The following is an 18,958-nucleotide window of genomic DNA, read 5'->3' on the forward strand; positions in this document are numbered from 1 at the left end:
CTGACCCCTGTTTCAGAGCTGATACTCCTCTGGGCTTTATTCCTCCATGATTAGGTTTACAGTATGGCCTGATGTTGATTTCTTGTTCCAGTCAGAAGAAAACTTGACTCTTTGCTATTTAAAAAGCAGGATGAAAACAGCTCTTCCCTTCCCCATCCTGTCTGTTTTACAAATCTCAAGTTCCAGCAGGGTGGAGAGCACTATTGGGAAGCTCAAATGCCAACTTCAGTTTAAAAAAATAATACTTTCCAGTCCAACTGGCAGTTTACACATAACGGCTTCTCTGCGTGTGCGCCGTGAGAAAGCTGCACTGAGTGTGTAGCTTTTTTTTCTTTTCTTTTTAAGTGTCCTCCATTAGCTCAGCTGAGGCAGAGAGGCAGAGTCTGTGGTTGTCGAGATGATCATTAGAAATAGAACATCTCACCACTAACCTCTAAAAGCTTAAACACATCACTCCACAGGAAGGACAACTTCCACTCCTTTTCTAGTGTGTTATTCCTCTAGTGTTCCTCCTGGATAAATGGTTCTGCTTACAGTGGTTGGTAATTTTTTATGTAAATCCCGTGAGTGGTAATTTCTGAGAAGATGAGGGGTTTTCAAATGGAGGCCAGATTATTATTGCAATAATAATTAATTGTATAGTCATTTTGCTTATTCCTGGCTATGCCTCTGTACCAAATAACCAACACTTTCAAACAACATTCCCTGGTGTCAACTCCACAGTGTGCAGCTATCTGGCAGAGAGGTGGTTACCTCTTTCAACAGATCATTAAAAAAATCAGATAAAGAAGCAATTAAGTGATGAGGCACTTCTGAAAATGGGATTTAGGATCCTAAGTCACTTAGGTGCTTTTTGAAATGTTACGCTTAGTAGCCACACTGGCTATTAATCACATGATCAGTAATTCCGTCAGCTCATCAGTGCTAAGCTTGATTCCAGGGCTTTCCTCTGCATTCTTATCACTTCCAGCTCCCACATTTCACTTGCCTTTCCTCTATATCCTTGCAATGTTTTGAATATTGCAGGTTTCAACAATTAGTCAGCTACAAATTCTCATACAAAGGTCAAATTCTCATACAAATCCCAATGTTCCACCTGTTACTCATGCCAAATCATTTTAGCCACCTGTCTATGTATCCCATCTGTGGGTCTTTTCATGTTCTTAATAAGATAGAGAGCCAACCAAAATCATGCCTAACATCTGAATCATTTTTATTTTATGTTGAACATCAGTTTTATAGCAAAGGATATTTAGAGCATGAATTCAGGCCTTGGCAGGTAAATGAATGAAGGGGGAGCTGATTTTGAAACAGTATATAATGTAATAACATAATGTGCCTCTAAGCATCTGTATAATCTGTTAATGACTTGAGATCACAATTTGATTTGGGGGGGTTGGTTTGTTGTTTTTTCTATCTTTTAAAATAGTATTAATTTCATGTAATATAAATCCTACATTATGGAGCAGTGGGTATGTTAATTTTTAATACTAGCAACTGTACAGAAGCATTTCTAATAACTTTGTGTGTGCAGTCTGTATGCATGCTGTTGCAGAGCTGTACTGTAGCTTTAGCTGATCGATAAGATGTGAATCTGTTGTTTTATTGTAAATAAAATAAATTAGCTAAAGCCCTGATCCTGCAGATTTATGTTCATACTTAACTTTATGCACGAGTAATCCCAGTGAAGGGAATATTACAATTTGCATGCATAAGTCTTTGCAGAATCAGAACCTAAATGATTTTATTGTGGTGATTTTATTGTAAATTGGAATTATCATTTTAGATACCCAAATATCTTGCCAAGAGACATGGTGAATTGATCAAAATTAGAAATGGTTTTGATTGAAAAAATAGTTTTGTTATATGATTAAGTGCAACATCTTCACCGTCAGAGAGGGAACCGTGTTAGTCTGGATCTGTAAAAAGAGATACAGAGTCCTGTGGCACCTTATAGACTAACAGAAGTATTGGGGCATATGCTTTCACGGGTGAAAGCTTTGTCAGACGCATGTGAAATCACGTGTTGCAATAAGGGGGCACCTGTGTACTGGCAAACAAGCTATTACATAGCAGGTACAACAGCCCTAATGTACCAGTTGTTGTTATATTTGACACTGGAAATCTAGAAATATGTTTTTAAGCCTTCAGACAAATACAAGGAAGTGTTAATCTTCTTCTCTCTCTCTTAAAGGCTTAAAATTAATAAACAATAGCATTTCTAAAGTATTAATAATTCAGAAGCGCATCTTAACTGAGGAATTGTTCACGTTATTTAACTGATTCCTTTACAAAGATTTAGATCATACATCTAGTGAATCTTTTTTGTTCACAATGCAAGACTTGTGGTCAATCATATAGTGCATTACTGTTTTTTTCTTTAAGATAAAATCTTAATTTTTTAGCCAGTTTGCAGAATAATGTTTGCATTTAAATAGAACCTGCTTCTTTGTAACTACATTTTGTGTTCTCAGTGCTATATGCATTAGATTCATATGCATGTTTTATGCAGAGAGAGCACTCTAAAAATAATGACTTAGTAGCATTTTTTTTGTAACATGCAGAGCACTTGAAGGAGGAAAGAACAAAGGCACATGAGGGTAAAAGTAGGAGGAGGAGCATTTCATTTTTACTTCTCTACTAAAAACAAGAGCTTGCATCAACAAGGACATGGGGGGGGTGGGGAAGCCTCAACCAGATAGAATGCTGGTACTAACTACAGCATACTTCTCATCTTTGCTCATTAGACTTGTTTGAACAAATTCCGAGTTAACATTTTTGAGTAACTATAATGTAAAAAATACAGAGGTGCCAGGTTAGAATTACATGTTTAACAGAAAAATCTCACTTTATAATTCACATGGATGTAGAATTAACATCTGAAAACATTCATTTCAGATGAGGCACTGAATACAAATTACTACAATATGCAGTAGAAATTTTTTGAAAGGTATCATGTGCATACTGTATATAATGCATTTCTGAATCTTTCACTTTCTATTTTAAAGAGTGAAACCACAGTAACAGCTTTAGAATGAAATCCTTTGAAGACCATAACCTAGTGAGTGGGGTGAAAAATGTCAAGCAGAATACCAATATGTTTCCACTAGAACAAATGGTTTGCTCTCTGATTGCTTCTTGATTATTTTTTTAAAGGGACAGTGTCAAGGTAAAAACAGACTAATCCAAAAATAATTTCCTTACCTTGATTACTAATAACATTTTACATTTTTCAAATGGAAAACCAAAACACATCAATGCATTGATTCACCATTGTGTGTGTGGCTTTTTGTCACTGCCTAATAGGACTTTGAAAGTAGATTGGCAAGTTTTACTTTCTGCTTTCTATATAGCAGTAGCATATTTTGGGTTATTTGGGTTTCCAGCACTCTTGGAAGATGTTAACATTTTAAAAAAGCATTTTATTTGATTAAAAAAAAACAACCTCCATCAGTAAAGCCCATATTGCAACTTGACTACTTGACCAAGGTCTCTTCTAAGTGACATATATGATTAAGTTCTAGCAAAGCTATAATTTCAATGGATTGTATTTTTACAGATCTCTGATCAAAATGAATGTCATTAAAAGGCTTTCTGCTTCATATGTGAGGAAAAGCAAGATGCAGCAGAGGTGCCAAAGTAACAGACGACCAATTGCTCCACTTGGGTCACGGATTTTAACTGATCCTACTAAAGTTTTTGAACATAACATGTGGTGAGTTGCCTCTTCAAACTTGATGTTTGATACTGATTCATAACACTTCTTTGAGCTGTGTTGCAATATCCATTCCCCAGGAGTTGTGTGTACCTTGTGCACAATTGACAGAGAGGTACTGTAAACTGGTACTGTCACAGGTACCTGTTATGGTGGTCATGGCATTACCCCTCTATTGCCACTCACCACTTGTCATAAACAGATAGCTAAGGGTTAATGTCTCTTTCACCTGAAGCACCTGACCAGAGGACCAATCAGGAAACCGGATTTTTTTCAACTCTGAGTGGAGGGAAGTTTGTGTCTGAGTCTTTGTTTTCTGTCTGCCTGCTTTCTCTGAGCTTTGGAGAAGTAGTTCTGTTTTCTAATCTTCTGTTTCTAAGTGTAAGGACAAAGAGATCAGATAGTAAGTTATATGGTTTCTTTTCTTTGGTATTTGCATGAATATAAGTGCTGGAGTGCTTTGATTTGTATTCTTTTTGAATAAGGCTGTTTATTCAATATTCTTTTAAGCAATTGGCCCTGTATTGTGTCACCTTAATACAGAGAGACCATTTGTATGTATTTTTCTTTCTTTTTATATAAAGCTTTCTTTTAAGACCTGTTGGAGTTTTTCTTTACTTCAGGGAAATTGAGTCTGTACTCACCAGGGAATTGGTGGGAGGAAGAAATCAAGGGAGATCTGTGTGTGTTGAATTTGCTAGCCTGATTTTGCATTTCCTCTGGGTGAAGAGGAAAGTGCTTTTGTTTCCAGGACTGGAAACGGAGAGGGGGAGTCACTCTGTTTGAATTCACAGAGCTTGTGTCTGTGTATCTCTCCAGGAGCACCTGGAGGGGGGAAGGGAAAAAGGATTATTTCCCTTTGTTGTGAGACTCAAGGGATTTGGGTCTTGGGGTCCCCAGGGAAGGTTTTTCAGGGGGACCAGAGTGCCCCAAAACACTCTAATATTTTGGGTGGTGGCAGCAAGTACCAGGTCCAAGCTGGTAACTAAGCTTGGAGGTTTTCATGCTAACCCCCATATTTTGGACGCTAAGGTCCAAATCTGGGACTAAGGTTATGACACCACTGCATGCTGGTATAAGAGGGCAGAGCTGCCCTTGACTTCTCCCTCCCCCCCCCTTCCTTCTTACTGCCTGTGATGGTTGTCAGAGCGATTCCAGACTTGTGACAAGTGCTTCCCTCACACCTTTGTTAGTTGTAGTTGTAGAAGTTACTTAGTTGTAGCTAGATTTTAGGGCTAGGTTTTCATTTTAGGTCTTTTTTGACTCTCTTTATCTTGCATTACCAGGATCTTTAGTAGGATTAGTACTGGAACGATGTCTCACCCGCCGGGGTTTAAGTCCCACTGGACTTTCACTAAACCTATGCGAGTCAGTAACCCTCCCCTGGCCTGCTTCAAGTGTTTGAGGGAATCCCACATTAGTTACAAATGTCACACTTGTAAAGGATTGAAGTCCTGCTCGCAGAAAGACAGAGTGGCGAGGCTTGAGTGCTTACTTATGGAGGCAGTGCTTTGCCCTCCTTCGGTGTCATCACATGGGGAAAGCAGCCCAGGTACATCAGCTTCAGTGTGGAGTGCCCCAATGGAGATATCTGTAGTTTCTCCACCCCGTTTGCTGATACTGAAGAAAAGACTTAGGCCTTCCTCAAGTTTGGTACCTCGATCGAGTGTGTTGGTAGTGCAGCCAAGGAAAGGCAGTGACTCTGCGTAACATTGAAGGAAGAAGCTCACTTTGAATCTCTTATCACCTGGAAACAGGAGACCACCACCTCCAAAACATGTGCCTGGTTTATCAAGGCTGTACCTGGAAAATTCCTTGCAGAGTTCTTTGCAGAGTGCCGCTCCCAGCCACCTTAGAGGCATACGCAGCTGCAGGGGACCTGCTTAGCATCTCAGTACCTGTATTGCCTGCAGTTCATGAAGTTTTTATAGTTGGTACTGATGCTGCAGCTCCTACCTCACTGCGTCAAGAGCCTGCGGTACCATTACCTCCCAAGCTTCTGCAAATGCCAGTGCAGTTGAGAGGCAAGCTTCTGATGATATCCCTAGTAATGCCATCCCTGGGCTCAGGCTATCTCTCTCCCATCCCAGCTGGTTCTGCCCCTCCATTGTCAGAAGTTTCGGACTCTCAGAGGTGAGGTTATCTCTATCCTGTCAAGGATGGGGACCATAGGTCATGCAGTAACCTCAGAACTGACCTTCTAAGGGACAACGGTCTGGACAAGGATGGGTCCCAGGCCCATAATGCTCGCCATTTTGGACACCGTGGGGTGTCCCCCCTCTGGCTAGGACCTCCCCTCAACCATCTCATTCACTATTTTCAAGAACTTTCTGGAGGCATTGGCACCAAATTCTCCAGTTCCTGGCACTGAGGTCAGTACTGACCAGCTAGAAGTCACTCAGGCGAGACATAGACCAGCCACCACCTTAAAAGCCTCTTCCTCATCACCAGATGAGGCTATCGAGCTGGCAGGTGATTCACCACCACCAGAGAACTGCAGAGCTCATCAAGATCTTTCAAATAGAGTGGCCTCTGTGCTTGATGGCTCATGTATATCTTAGTTATGCCATATTCATATCATAACCACATTTCTGTGAAGAATAGGGGGTGTAACATCGCATCCCCTTTGTTTCCCTTGCTACCAATTCTCACTTTAGTCACAAACGCATCATCCCTGCGTTGGAGAGCTCATATGGAGTCACTGCAGACCCCGGGTCTCTGGTTGTCTTACGTTCTAACGACTCATACATGTCAGGGAGTTAAGAGTAGTCCCTCTAGCCTCCTTGGGCTTCCTCCTCAACGTTATAGGGAAGAATTTATTAATTCTAACAGAAAACTCTGCAGCTGTGTTTTGCATAAACAGGCAGGGAGGGGCACGATTAACCCAACTGTGCCAAGAGACGATTTGCCTCTGGGACTTTTGCATAAACAACTCAATTCATCTCAGAGCTGCTTATCTTTCAGGGAAACAGAACACATTAACGCATCAGCTGGGCAAGTCCTTTTCCAACCACCACAACTAGCTGTTGTGCCCAGACATGGCCAAATCCATCTTCCAGCTCTGGGGAACTCCCCAAGTAGACTTGTTTGCAACAAAAACCAACAGAAAATGCCATCAGCTTTGTGCCCTGGGAAGTCTCAGCCCAGGCTCACTGACAGATGCTTTTCTTCTATCCTGGAAGAATTCCTTCCTGTATGCCTTCCCTCCAATTCCTTTGACTTTGAATAAGAACCTGGGTAGCAAATAAGATCATGCATGTCTCTTCCTTATAGCACTAGCATGGCCTCATCAGTACTGGTTTTCAACCCTACTAGCCAGGTCAGTCGAGCCTCCGCTGTCTCTCCTGTTGGATCCAGACATCATTTCCCAGGACCACAGTCACCTTCTCTGTCCTAGCTTCTGAGACCTTCGTCTGATAGCATGGGTACTTCGTGGTTAACGCCATTTGAGAGATCCTGCTCAAAGAATATTGAGAAAGTGTTTTGGAATAGCAGAAATCCCTCAACTCAGAGCACTTACCTGGCTAAGTGGAAGCATTTCTGTGTTTTGATCCCATCAGAAAACCACATCTCGAAGGTGGGCTCCCCTGATCCTCATGCTGGACTGTATTCTATATCTAAAACAGAGTTTGGCTATTAGCCTACCAGAGGCAGTCTTATAGTGCCATTTCAGCCTTCCATGTCTCGGTGGATAGTAGATCCCTTTTCTCCAAAACCATCATCAACAGACTCCTAAAGGGTTTGGTTAGATCGTACCCACGCATGCAACATCCCATCCCTCCTTGGGATCTGAACTTGGTCCTAGCAAAATTGATGGGCCCAACCGTTGAACCATTTGCAGCCTGCTCTCCTCTGCACTTGTTTATGAAGGTAGCATTTCTAGTGGCCATTATATTGGTCAGAAAAGTGGAAGAGTTGAAAGCCTTAGTACAGGCTCTCCTTACAGTTTTCCATAGGGATAAGATTTAGCTTCTCCCTCACCCAAAATTTCTCACTTAAGTAACTCTAATTGTCATGTTAACCAGGCAGTCTATTTACAGACTTTCTTTCTGAAACATCGCGCTCTTAGAGATTCAGAGAGGCTGCATTTGCTGGGTGTGAGAAGGGCTCTAGCTTTCTATCTGGAGCATACTAAGACCTTTAATCTTCAGTTGGTCATTGCAGTTGTAGACAGAGCTAAGGGCATCCTTGGTCTCTTTGTGCATTTGTTTATGCTACCAGTTGGCTAATATAACACCACCAGCTAGGATATTGACACATTCTGCTAGAGTGCAGGCAACTTGTGCATCTTTCTTGGCACAAGTACCTGTCATAGACATTTGTGAAGTGGCAGCTTGATCATCAGTCCACACTTCTGTATTATGCCATTTCCTGTCATTCCAGGGACAATGCCAGATGGGTTTTGTCTTAAAGTCACAGGTCAGGTAGACTTGGAGGCCACCTCTACGTTTGTCTGCTTGTGAATCACTTACAGTGGCATGGACATGTGCAAATACTCAAAAGAAAAAATGGTTACTTACTTTTCTGTAATGATATTCTTGAAGTTGAGTTGCATGTGTCTATGCCACGACCCACCCACTCTCCTTTCTCTTGGAGTCTATCCAGTACAAAGGAATTAAGGGGTCCTGGGAATGTCTCTGCCCTCTTATATTAGCATTCAGTGGTGTGTGGTGACAGAGGGTGCGTGGACCACCCTGATGGGTAGTGATGAGGAAAAAATTTTCCAACAACTGCATGAAGTGCTCGCTCACCTACAATGAAATGGACACGTGCAACTCATCTTGAAGAATAAGAGTTACAGAAAGGTATGTAACCGTTTTTTCTGGGATGGGTGCTGGTGTTTGTGAAGGGATAACAGTTATAGAATAGAGGCCAGGAACAAGCAAACTTGAAATTTGATATAATTTAACCTTCATGTGGACGTTGAAGTGCTCTGTGTCTATTAGGCTACTAAAGAGTAGTCATGGGGTGAGATATTGTCATGGATCAAAAACTGGCCTGGTGACAGAAAGCAAAGAGTAAGGTTAAATGCCCAATTTTTCATCATGGCAAAAGGTTATCAGAGAGGTGCCTCTAGGTTCCATGTTAGGTTCCGCATTGTTTAATTTATGTATTAATGATCTGGAAATTGGGTGAGTAATGAGGTGGCAACATTTGCAGTTGACATAAAGTTATTTAGGTAGTCAGGACCAGAGAGTACTGTGAGGAACTGCATCTAGCTTGTGTAGGGCTCTCTGAATAGATGACAGTGGCCAGTGAAATTCACTGTCAATTTAATGCAAAGTATCTCTATGAAGAGAGATTGAAGAGGTTGGGGTTTTTTACCTTAAGACACAGATAAATAAGAAGTGATATCGTAAAAGTATATAAAATAATGACTGATCTAGAGAAGGGAGATCTGGACCTTTTACTCCCCCATTACATAACACAAGAACATGGGGACATTCACTGAAATAAAAAGGGTGGAAATTGTTGGAAAAACTATGTGTAAGTAAACTGGAAATTAGTGTGTCAGGAAGTTGTTGAGCTTTAATAAGAAACAAAAACAGATTGGACAGGGAACATGGATGGGGTATTACACCTCATGCTTTAGAATTTAAGCCAGTCTCTTAAGTATTAGGGTAGGTCTACACATCCCTCAGAAGTGAGCCTCCCATCCAGGTCTACAGACTGGCGTTAGCGGGGCTCCTACTTGCACTCTGAAAATAGCTGTGTAGACATGCTTTGGAGTTGCAGCTTGGGCTTGAGATGGCTGTCTGAAGCCCAGTCCCCTTCCTAAGCCTCAGAGCCTGAGCTCCAGCCCGAGCTGCAACTTCAGAGTGCGGTCTATTCAGCTATTTTTAGAGTGCTGCATGAGCCTCACAAGCCAAATCTGTCAGACCAGGCTTGGAGGCGTGCTTCCACGGGCTGTGTAGGCATTGTCTTAGAGTTCAGGATGAGATCTAATGTGGACAGATTGTCCTGCCTCTACCTACTGCAGGGTTCTCACACCTTCCTCTGAATCACCTGATACCAGCCACTGTCACAAACAGGATACTGTGTAGATGGAACTCAGGTCTGATCCACCATGATAATTCCCATGGTCCTGAATAAGGTTTGCAAGTTACTGGATCTTTTAATAGTCTCTTTTATTTGTCCATCAGGTAGGTATGATCAAAATCTTTTCAAACCATCTTTTAGTAGAATTTTGACAATAAAAAAGCAGATGAAATAGGTCAACAACATAAAAGAGAGCAGGGTCACACTGTTGTAACTCAGGATAGAAATATCACCACAATCATGATTCTGTAATGTAGAGGGAAAGGTTTCAACTGGGCCTTTCTTTGTATATTACTATCTTGAGCATTTTTCAAGCCTATAACTGTTGCAGTGGATGGGGGCAAATGTTTTAAAGCAAGACCGAGAGAGCTAAACACAAAAAGGGCCAGTCCAAGCTTTGTTTTTAGTTACATGCATATTCATAAGAGAGCTGTGCAACTTCTTCCCAGATGTTTACTAAGAAGCTCATTAAATAATGTGCTGGTTTGCAGAATTTTCTCTCTCCTGGTTAATGTGGTGGTGATGTACTATTAATTATGTAGTACTATTATTTAATAGGTAACCCTGATTTCCAGTTAAACACATGTAGGATTTATTGGCAGTGCTGGCAGATATTTATGTGGGGCTTTGCTTAAAGTGGTCCTGTATTGCCTTCTATATATTGGCATATTTCTCTAGATACTTGTTGCATGATCTCTCATTATTTAAAGAGGTGACTAATTATGCAAAACAATGCAGAAAACGTCTGCTTCCATTTATAACCTCCTGTTCAAGCCAGTAATCTTCTGGGTTTTCATGTGTGGAAATGTGGAGGCAGTGTTTTTCCCCATTAATTGGAAAGTTAGTAGAAAGTGGGTAATAAACTGAAGTTAGAATTGCCTGAACTTACATCAGACTTTCTCAAGTGAATACTATCCTGGAGGAGCTGAGATGGAGAGCTCTTAGCGTCCCTTTAGAGAGCACTATTGAAAGAAATGTTTAAAGTATTTATGTAAGCTTTATCATAGTTCTAGTTGGCCTCTATGAAAGGACAAGCAGTCTCCTTTAAAACATCCAAGCTCTAGTCTGCTACTGTGTGTGAGACATGTCGCCCATCTTATACAGACTTTTAGGGAAAAGCCAAGAGTCTTTCATTCAGCTTAATGAAAATATAATTGGAGCAAAAGCAACAAGTCATTAATTAAGAATGAAAACTTCAGGCCACCATGATACCTGAAGCACATTAGCATAGCATGAGACACATCCCTGTGTAACTGATTTCCCATAGGATAGGCAGAGAATGCTGTTTTTTATGTTAACTATTAGAGAACGAACAAAGTTCCCTGGTTGTCAAGACTTTCTCATCTTTTAAGAGCCACCAGAGTTCTGGAGGTTCCTTTCCCATCTGTGATACATGTCTGACTGGCTGGCTTTCTTCTGGACTCCAGATCTGATTTTTCAGTTATTACTTATATCATGTGCATCTCTTATCTTCCTCTGCATCTTGTGAACAGCAGACTGGGCAAACCTAGGTGAATTAAATTTATTTAAAAAAACCAACAACCTCAAAACACAGAACGAGATGCCTGTGTATGGTTGCGAATTGAGCAGCCAGTTGCATGTTTGAGCACTGATTTCAGTTAATGTCAGCAGAGGGATTCTTGTCTTCCATTTTATTAGGGGACTGCAAACATTATTAGTTGCTTGTAAGACAAAGTTTCTATTTACACTTAATACCACATTTTGTTCTCAGTTACATATGTATAACTCCCGCTGCAGTCACTATAAGTTACACCCATGTCACTGAGAGCAGAATTTAGTCCTTAGTGCATAGGAAATATCTGGCTTTATGAGAGCATGGGAGAATTACCTCAGAACAGTAAAATTGTACTGATGTTCCAGGATATCACCTAGTCCATTGTTCTGATATTTGCTTTTCCTGTCCTCCATAGTTCACACTGATGCCACAGAGTAATGGTCACACTCTGTATCTTTACCTACCATCAGCCCTAAATCTCAGTGTCCAAACTGTGGCATAAGGACATCACATTTTGCAAATGGGTGTGGAACATGCTCTATTACATCATTGACTCTAAGAGAAACACAGCAAAATCAGACATGGGTGGGATTTTCCTTGCTTTGCCCATGACAAATATTTGTTAAAGCAAGCATGCAGCTGAGAGAGAGAAAAAAATGTATAACTGTTAATGACAGCTGGCTTGTCCACATTTTATCCTCTGATCATCTTTATGTGGAGACTTCCCTATGTAATGCTGCCTGCATCAGTCTGTTTGCCATATCTCATGTGAACATGCTGTTTAACTATCAGAAGGCTTTTTATATTTTTTAGTTTCTATGTTTCACATTCAGTAACTTGCCTGATATATTCCTTTCCCGCTGCTCCTCATTTCAGCTAACGTCCCCTTCTTCATAACATAGGAATTTTCTTTTCTATTGTGAAAAACACATCTGAAACTGCTGATTTCTGGAATAACTTACCTGGGGGGAGGCTTGAATGATACTTGGCCTTGTTTGAAAATAAATGTAGCCTGGTTAGTAATGTGCTCAAAGATCATGTACAGTGCATTTTAAAGCAGAAGAACTTGGCCCTGTTCAAGTTTAATGTGCAAGCTAAAATAAAATTAACCTTTTATTGCTAGTGTATACAGTAACTCCTCACTTAATGTTGTCCGGCCACGTTGTTTCATTGTTACGTTGCTGATCTGTTAGGGAACAAGCTCATTTCAAGTTGTGCAACGCTCCGCTCCGGTATAAGTCGTTTGGCAGCTGCCTGCTTTGTCCAATGCTTTCAGGATTCTCTGGAAGAGCAGCCCCTCCTTGTGTGGATTAGAACCAGGGGGGGCCAGCAGCCCCGCCCCCATCATCTTCCCTAAATTCCCTGTAAGGTATGTGGCTTAGCAGCTGCCCAGCAACAATTCAGGTGGCCCTCCCCCTCCCCACACTGCCATGCTGCTCCTGACCAGCCCTCTGCCTTGGAGCTGCTCCCCGGAGCTTCTTGCTTGCTGGGGAATGGCGGGAGAGGGATGCTGATATCAGGATGTCCCCCTGCTCCATACTTCCTCTCCACAAAGCAGAAGAGGGGGACGGGGCTCAGGAACAGAACGGAGGGAGCTTGCTGGAAGCTGTTGCTTCCTGTCTGAACTGGCTGATCTGCTTGAAAGGGCAACATCCTTTAAGTGGAGTCAGCGTACTTAAAGGGGCGGCAGTGCACATTTCTCTCTCTCTCTCATGCATGCATCCCTCAGCACTTTGGAAAGTCAGCACCTATGCAGATGTGCATGTGCTATCAGGAGGAGGGACTGGTGCACTGCAGCTGGGTAGCGTGGGCTCATCATCATGTTCAGTTTTTTTCAGGGAAGTGTTTGCAGCTTCTGCCATTCGTCTGTTGTGTTCCCTCCCTCTGCCTCAGTCCATGCTGCCTTGTAGAGTGTGAGGCTACATTAACAACAGTGTATTAACCCTTGAGGGCTCAGCCTAGTGCTAGTTGATCATTTAGCAGCAAAGCATTTCCTGGGAAATATTCCACCCTCTTACTCCACCAGCTTCACAATCATTCATTGCTGTGTACAATATTAAACTGTTTGTTTAAAATTGTTTAAAACTTTTACTCTGTGTTTGTGTATATGTATATATATATATATATATATATAAAATGTCTTTTGTCTGGCAAAAAAAATGTCCCTGGAATCTAACACCCCCCCATTTACATTAATTCTTATGGGGAAATTGGATTCGCTTAATATAGTTTTGCATAAAGTTGCATTTTTCAGGAACATAACTACAACGTTAAGTGAGGACTTACTGTATTTGAGATGATTATTTATATTGTGGCAGTACCCAAAATGTACTGGGAGCTTTCCAAACAGAGAGGAAGCTGAAGGTTTTCCCCCCTTAAACAGTTTGAAAACAGTCTTAGAAAGGAGTTAAAGAAAACAAGTTAGATCCCAATCGCGCTTATGTCAAAATAAATGGGAGTTTAGCAGGTCCTTAGGGCCTGATCTGAGAGCTACATTAGAGTGAATAGGAATTGTTGGAGTTCAGCACTTGTCAGGATCAGGTCCTTATTTTATTCCATTTAAGGTATGACATGAATCTGTTAAATGATCAGGGTGAACCATTTTACACAAGCATAATAACGTGTTCTGGAACCGCAAAGTATTGCAGCATAGCTCGCCTGTTTTCAGAAACTGATTGCTCTTCCTTCTTCCATATAGGCTGTAAGAATTTCTGGATAGAAGTGTGTTCCCTGTCTCAGTAGCGGCTAGTTTCCTACCTGGATGACCTTTGGTCCTCCATATGATAAACATTAGTAACAAGTGGATTCTTTGGATCAGAATCTGCGCTAATAGATCTGCCTAGACTCAGTCAAGTATGCATCTAATATGACATTCAAAATAAACAGAATTAACTCGCAAGGTGCATGTTAAACCCAGGAATGAAAACAAAATGCTGATTATTTTGCCTCATTTGCAGTTCGAAGTCTGTGTTTAATCATTCTTCTGGTTGAGATTTATGTCACTAGTGATTCATCATTATCTGTAACACACACAAGCTTAGATTTTTATTTTTTTTTAACGCCTACAAACTCCCAGGTTTGAACTTGCATCATTCCTGGGAATCTGCTCACATTGCAAAAAATCAAAGTGTGTTTTGGAGACATAGGCATAGTGCGATGGTAGGGCATTGGCTCCAGTATTCATTAACTCTAGTCTGGTTGACATTTGCAAGTTATTAATTGGCCAGGAGATCTGAATCTTTATTCCTGTCTGGTTATTCATGCTTGGCTATTAGTTGCTTTATAGCACCATCCTTTTGGATGCTGTATCTGTTTTTGTAATCCATAAGTATACACGGAAATTGTGAATGTCTTTCACAAGCCCAGTGAATATATTCCCATATTAAATTGTTGTTTCTAAAAAGTACAGTTCTGTAGAACTTCAGCTCACCAAGATACAAAACTGTATGACTATAAACTGAGGGAGGAAAAGTTAAGGTGACACATCGTTTTTGTTGGAATGTAATATACAATATATCGCTCCAACATAATGAATCATCTTTATACAAGAACGAAACAACATAGATACATGCAAGTTAGCAAGAGTGCCTTTTTTTAAATTACAAAAATATAAAGAAAGCAGCACTACAATTTCTACCATTGCCAATGTGAGAATAAATCATCAAGCAAAGGGATAGCTATAGAAAGTCTCACAGAGAGAGCAACAAAAAGACAACATGCTACATAGTCAATCAAATAATCAGCTACTAGGGTGTACAGTTAGGAGAGGATATATTAGCTGTCAGCACAGAGGCTGCTGGAACGCAGAACAAAGCAAAAGAACTAAACATAAGAACTGTAAGAGCTCCAGATTGCATCAGGACCAGCTGGAAGAATTATCTTGCACCAGAATGTATTTATATGACACTGGAACATATAATGTAGTTAATTTGTGAACAGTCCCCCGAAAAGGCTATGGCGAAATCATATTAAAAACATGTTCTGCAACTGTCTTTTTGCAGGGACCACATGCAGTGGTCACAAGAGGAAGAAGAAAGAGCCAGAGAAAAAGCAACAGAGAACTCTCTTGTGCGGGTTCAACCAGAAGATCAAGGTAATGAGCCCATAATTCCTAAGTATCAGAGGGGTAGCCGTGTTAGTCTGGATCTGTAAAAGCAGCAAAGAGTCTTGTGGCACCTTATAGACTAACAGACATTTTGGAGCATGAGCTTTCGTGGGTGAATCCCCACTTCGTCGGATGCATATGACAAAGTGAGTATTCACCCACGAAAGCTCATGCTCCAAAACGTCTGTTAGTCTATAAGGTGCCACAGGACTCTTTGCTGCTTTTACATAATTCCTAAGAAGTTCTAATGCTCCAAGAATGCTCTTTTTTTATTAATATTTTTTCCTTAATTAAATCCACTTTTTGCTCATTTATCTTTCTTATTAACCACAACAAACTTGTCCAAAAGCATTCACCTTTACCTAGCTATTCAATTATCCTTTTAAAGTATTTTCCCTTTCTCCAGGGCAATAGGTCTCAGCCTAATATGATGAAATCTGCAAATTGCGATTTTCAGAGTTGTGAATCCTGACCTTTACAGTGCTTCAAATTAAAGCCCCCATTGTTGCTTATGCTGTCACCATAGGGAAAGGGAGTGAATTTGCAATCATTGGGCATGATGAAATCTAAAGTTCTCATGTAAAATTTTCACATTTGCTTTTTAATTTGGTTGCAGATCAGCTTAGTGGGCTAGTGGATGTGCATAGTGCTATCTCTCAGGAGATCTGAGATGGATTTCTGGTCCCAGCTTTATGCCCTAGGCAGCTTGAGCTAGAAATGCTTTAGAGACATTGTGCTGGGCAGAGGTGTTTTCTCATATCATTCAGAGGTGACTCCTGTGAACTAAGCGGTTTCCTTGGCTGGCTATGTATTCCCTCTTTCAGAAGGATGGTGAATTAGGAGAGTAAAGGACTTAAAATTTTCAGGGCTTTGCCCTGCCTGTAGGGAAGAGTGTGACACATACACGCTGGTGGCATCATCAAAGTGGAATTTCTACTCACAGTTGGATCTCACTGAATTCATATTCCGAATGATTCTGTTACCCATAATTGAAAACCAGCACTCCTCTGCACACATGCACATACTGCAGAGTTTCTGAACCTTTGGCATGCAGGAGGAGAGTAAGGCAGATTACACTGCATATTTTGATGAAAAAAATCAGCAATATAGTGAAATGGATAGTGTTGATTGGGGCAATTGGAAGGAGGTCTCCATGTACAAGAAATCCCGACTCCTGGGTTTGTTCTGTTAGGTTTTTGTACATTCCCAGAACTAGGGCATTAAATCTATTGCTGCATTAGTCTTGGAGGCCAATAATCTTTCTATTATTAGAAGGATATTCAGAAAACAGGTTTTTTTGTGTGCATTAAGGTAACAATGGGGTTTGCAGGTCTTGAACTTCGTCAAACTAGACCGTGTCATTATACTTGCAGTGTAAAACAGCTTTGCACCGTTACTGAGCAGGACTGGGTCTTGCTCTTTAATAAAGAATTATGCAGATCTCTACTACACAGTATTCTGTCACCCCATTGGCACATCTGACTATGTCTCCTTCATCCCTTTTAATACCTTGTGATTGAGGCTTTTTTTCTGACACTTATTTCTTTGTCGCATAATACCTTGAGAATAGGGCATGCTTTCCCATCATGGTTAATGGGAGTGATTCTCTGCACACCAGACTGAAAAAAGTCTCTATTCTAGGGCCTTACTGTCATCCTGCTCTTTTACATTATCTTCATTCTCTCATTCTTTATCTAAATCCACAAAAATAATGTTTATCTTTTAAACTTCACATTTAATATTTTCATCTATTTATTGAAAACCGTTGAAAATGAGCCCCTGGTTGAAAACTTAACTGTGTACACATGTGGTTGATGTGACATTCTTACTCATCATCTAAAGTCAATTATAATTTAGTTTGCACTTGCTAGAAATAAAATGAGCATGCATTTGCTTATTGCCAAGAAATGTAAGAATCCAAGGACATTTTCTATGAATGTCGCTCTGTTTAAAACTTGAATTAGACAAGCATCGACAGTAATATTTTACCCAAAACTCCAGCTTGGTTCTGCAAGTGGCATCACATTTTGGCCTATTTATACAGCATTTACAATGAACTAGACTGAAGCTAATGAACAGGTATTTTGGTGCCTTGGACACTGCAGTAAGGAAGAAAAAAGTTGCTCACAATACTGTAATATCACTAAAATAAAATAGCTGTGACAAGCCTCAGTACAACCAGGAAATGCAAAACTGAATGGACTGATGATACCACTTTGGAGTATTTGGTTTGCTTATTAGCATGTTCAGCTTCTTCTCAGGAAGGGCTACAGTCCGTGGCAGAGCAACTGCACAAAAGAGTCCATTAAAAAATGAGGCAAAGTAACCAATTTCTGCAGGATCCTAGTTTCAGAAGCTCAGTGCACCATTGAGCTGTGTGCCTTGCCAGGTTTTGGAAAGTGCTACAATTGGGCAGCTTAATAAAATAAACAGAAGCCAATAAAAACCATGACCCAAGAGCTAGGCTGACTGACATTTCTGACTTACGAAATTTTGAGAGATTAAGAAAGGAAAGTTAATAATTTAGTTGCATTGGAAACTGCATTACCTGTCTCTGTGCCTGAACCACGAAGAGAGACAGTCGCGCAGGAGCATTGTAGGCAGAATTTGATGAGCAATACATTCTTTTCCCATCAATTTATAAAGAAATTGTTAAATGAGTTAATTTAATAATGATGGTTCTGTCATATTGATAAGAAAACTAATTGGCAATAACACAATGCAGTGAAGGATGGATGTTTAAAAAAAATAAATAAATAAAAGACTGCCCAACAAACTAGTGTTACTACTGAACCTGACTTTTAAAGGCTTTAATTTTAAGCATTGTGCTCCTGTATTAAACAAGCTATCAAATCTAGAAATCTTACAGGGAAGTTAAATGCAAGGCTTTTTAATTGTGTTTTGATCAGACATTTAGGAAAAATTGTGAATCTAACAAAGAGATGAAAGTAATTTAAGACTCTCTTCAGAAGGAGGCTTGGTTTTGCATTTTTATCACCAAGTATCTATACAAGTGTGACATAGACTTTTGAAATCCAGTATGTATTACCTCAATTAACTCTGTACTTGCAGTGTAAAACAACTTTGCACCGTTACTGAGCAGGACTGGGTCTTGGTCTTTAATAAAGAATTATGCAGATCTCTACTACACAGTATTCTGTCACCCCATTGGCACGTCTGCCTATGTCTCCTAATCCACACATCTCTAATGGCTGTTCTCAGCTTTATTTAACTTTGAAAAATTGGAGTGATTGTAGGTAATTTTGTTTTAAGATACAAAGGAAAATGACAGGAGGAAATGTGATATAGAACTAGTGACCTTGTATGTATATATTATATGGAATAGTTGTTAAATCACTAGATTTTAAATAAATTGACTGAGAAATCAGATTTCTTGAACACAGAGGGCCAGTTTTTAGCAGATCTCTTTAAAGGGTTTGCAGAGTAAGCAAGCATTCCTGTTGCTCCTGCTCATGTTATAATTTTCTATAGCACATCAGTAGTATGGTTAAAAGAGTATGGGCTGTTATTGGCCACATGCAATAATACCCATCAGTGAATAATGGCTCTGAAGGAGTGGATT

The 18,958-nt window shown here is 40.4% G+C and overlaps 1 protein-coding gene across 5 annotated transcripts in view; it reads left to right on the top strand.

Annotated features, from left to right (window-relative positions):
• METTL8 (methyltransferase like 8) overlaps positions 1-18,958 on the top strand; it is a 40,884-nt gene that overhangs the window by 7,178 nt on the left and 14,748 nt on the right. For 3 of the 5 annotated variants that reach the window (XM_030579254.1, XM_030579252.1, XM_030579253.1), the window contains 2 exons: positions 3,560-3,715; positions 15,272-15,363. In XM_030579254.1, the coding sequence (XP_030435114.1) occupies positions 3,573-3,715; positions 15,272-15,363 (235 nt within the window). In that variant the 5' untranslated portion in view covers positions 3,560-3,572. Of the gene's footprint in view, positions 1-3,046; positions 3,170-3,559; positions 3,716-15,271; positions 15,364-18,958 lie in introns of those variants that run through there. The other 2 variants (XM_030579255.1, XM_030579256.1) reach the window with 2 other exon arrangements.

This window comes from Gopherus evgoodei, chromosome 11 (genome assembly GCF_007399415.2).
Source record: "Gopherus evgoodei ecotype Sinaloan lineage chromosome 11, rGopEvg1_v1.p, whole genome shotgun sequence".
NCBI lineage: Eukaryota > Metazoa > Chordata > Testudines > Testudinidae > Gopherus > Gopherus evgoodei.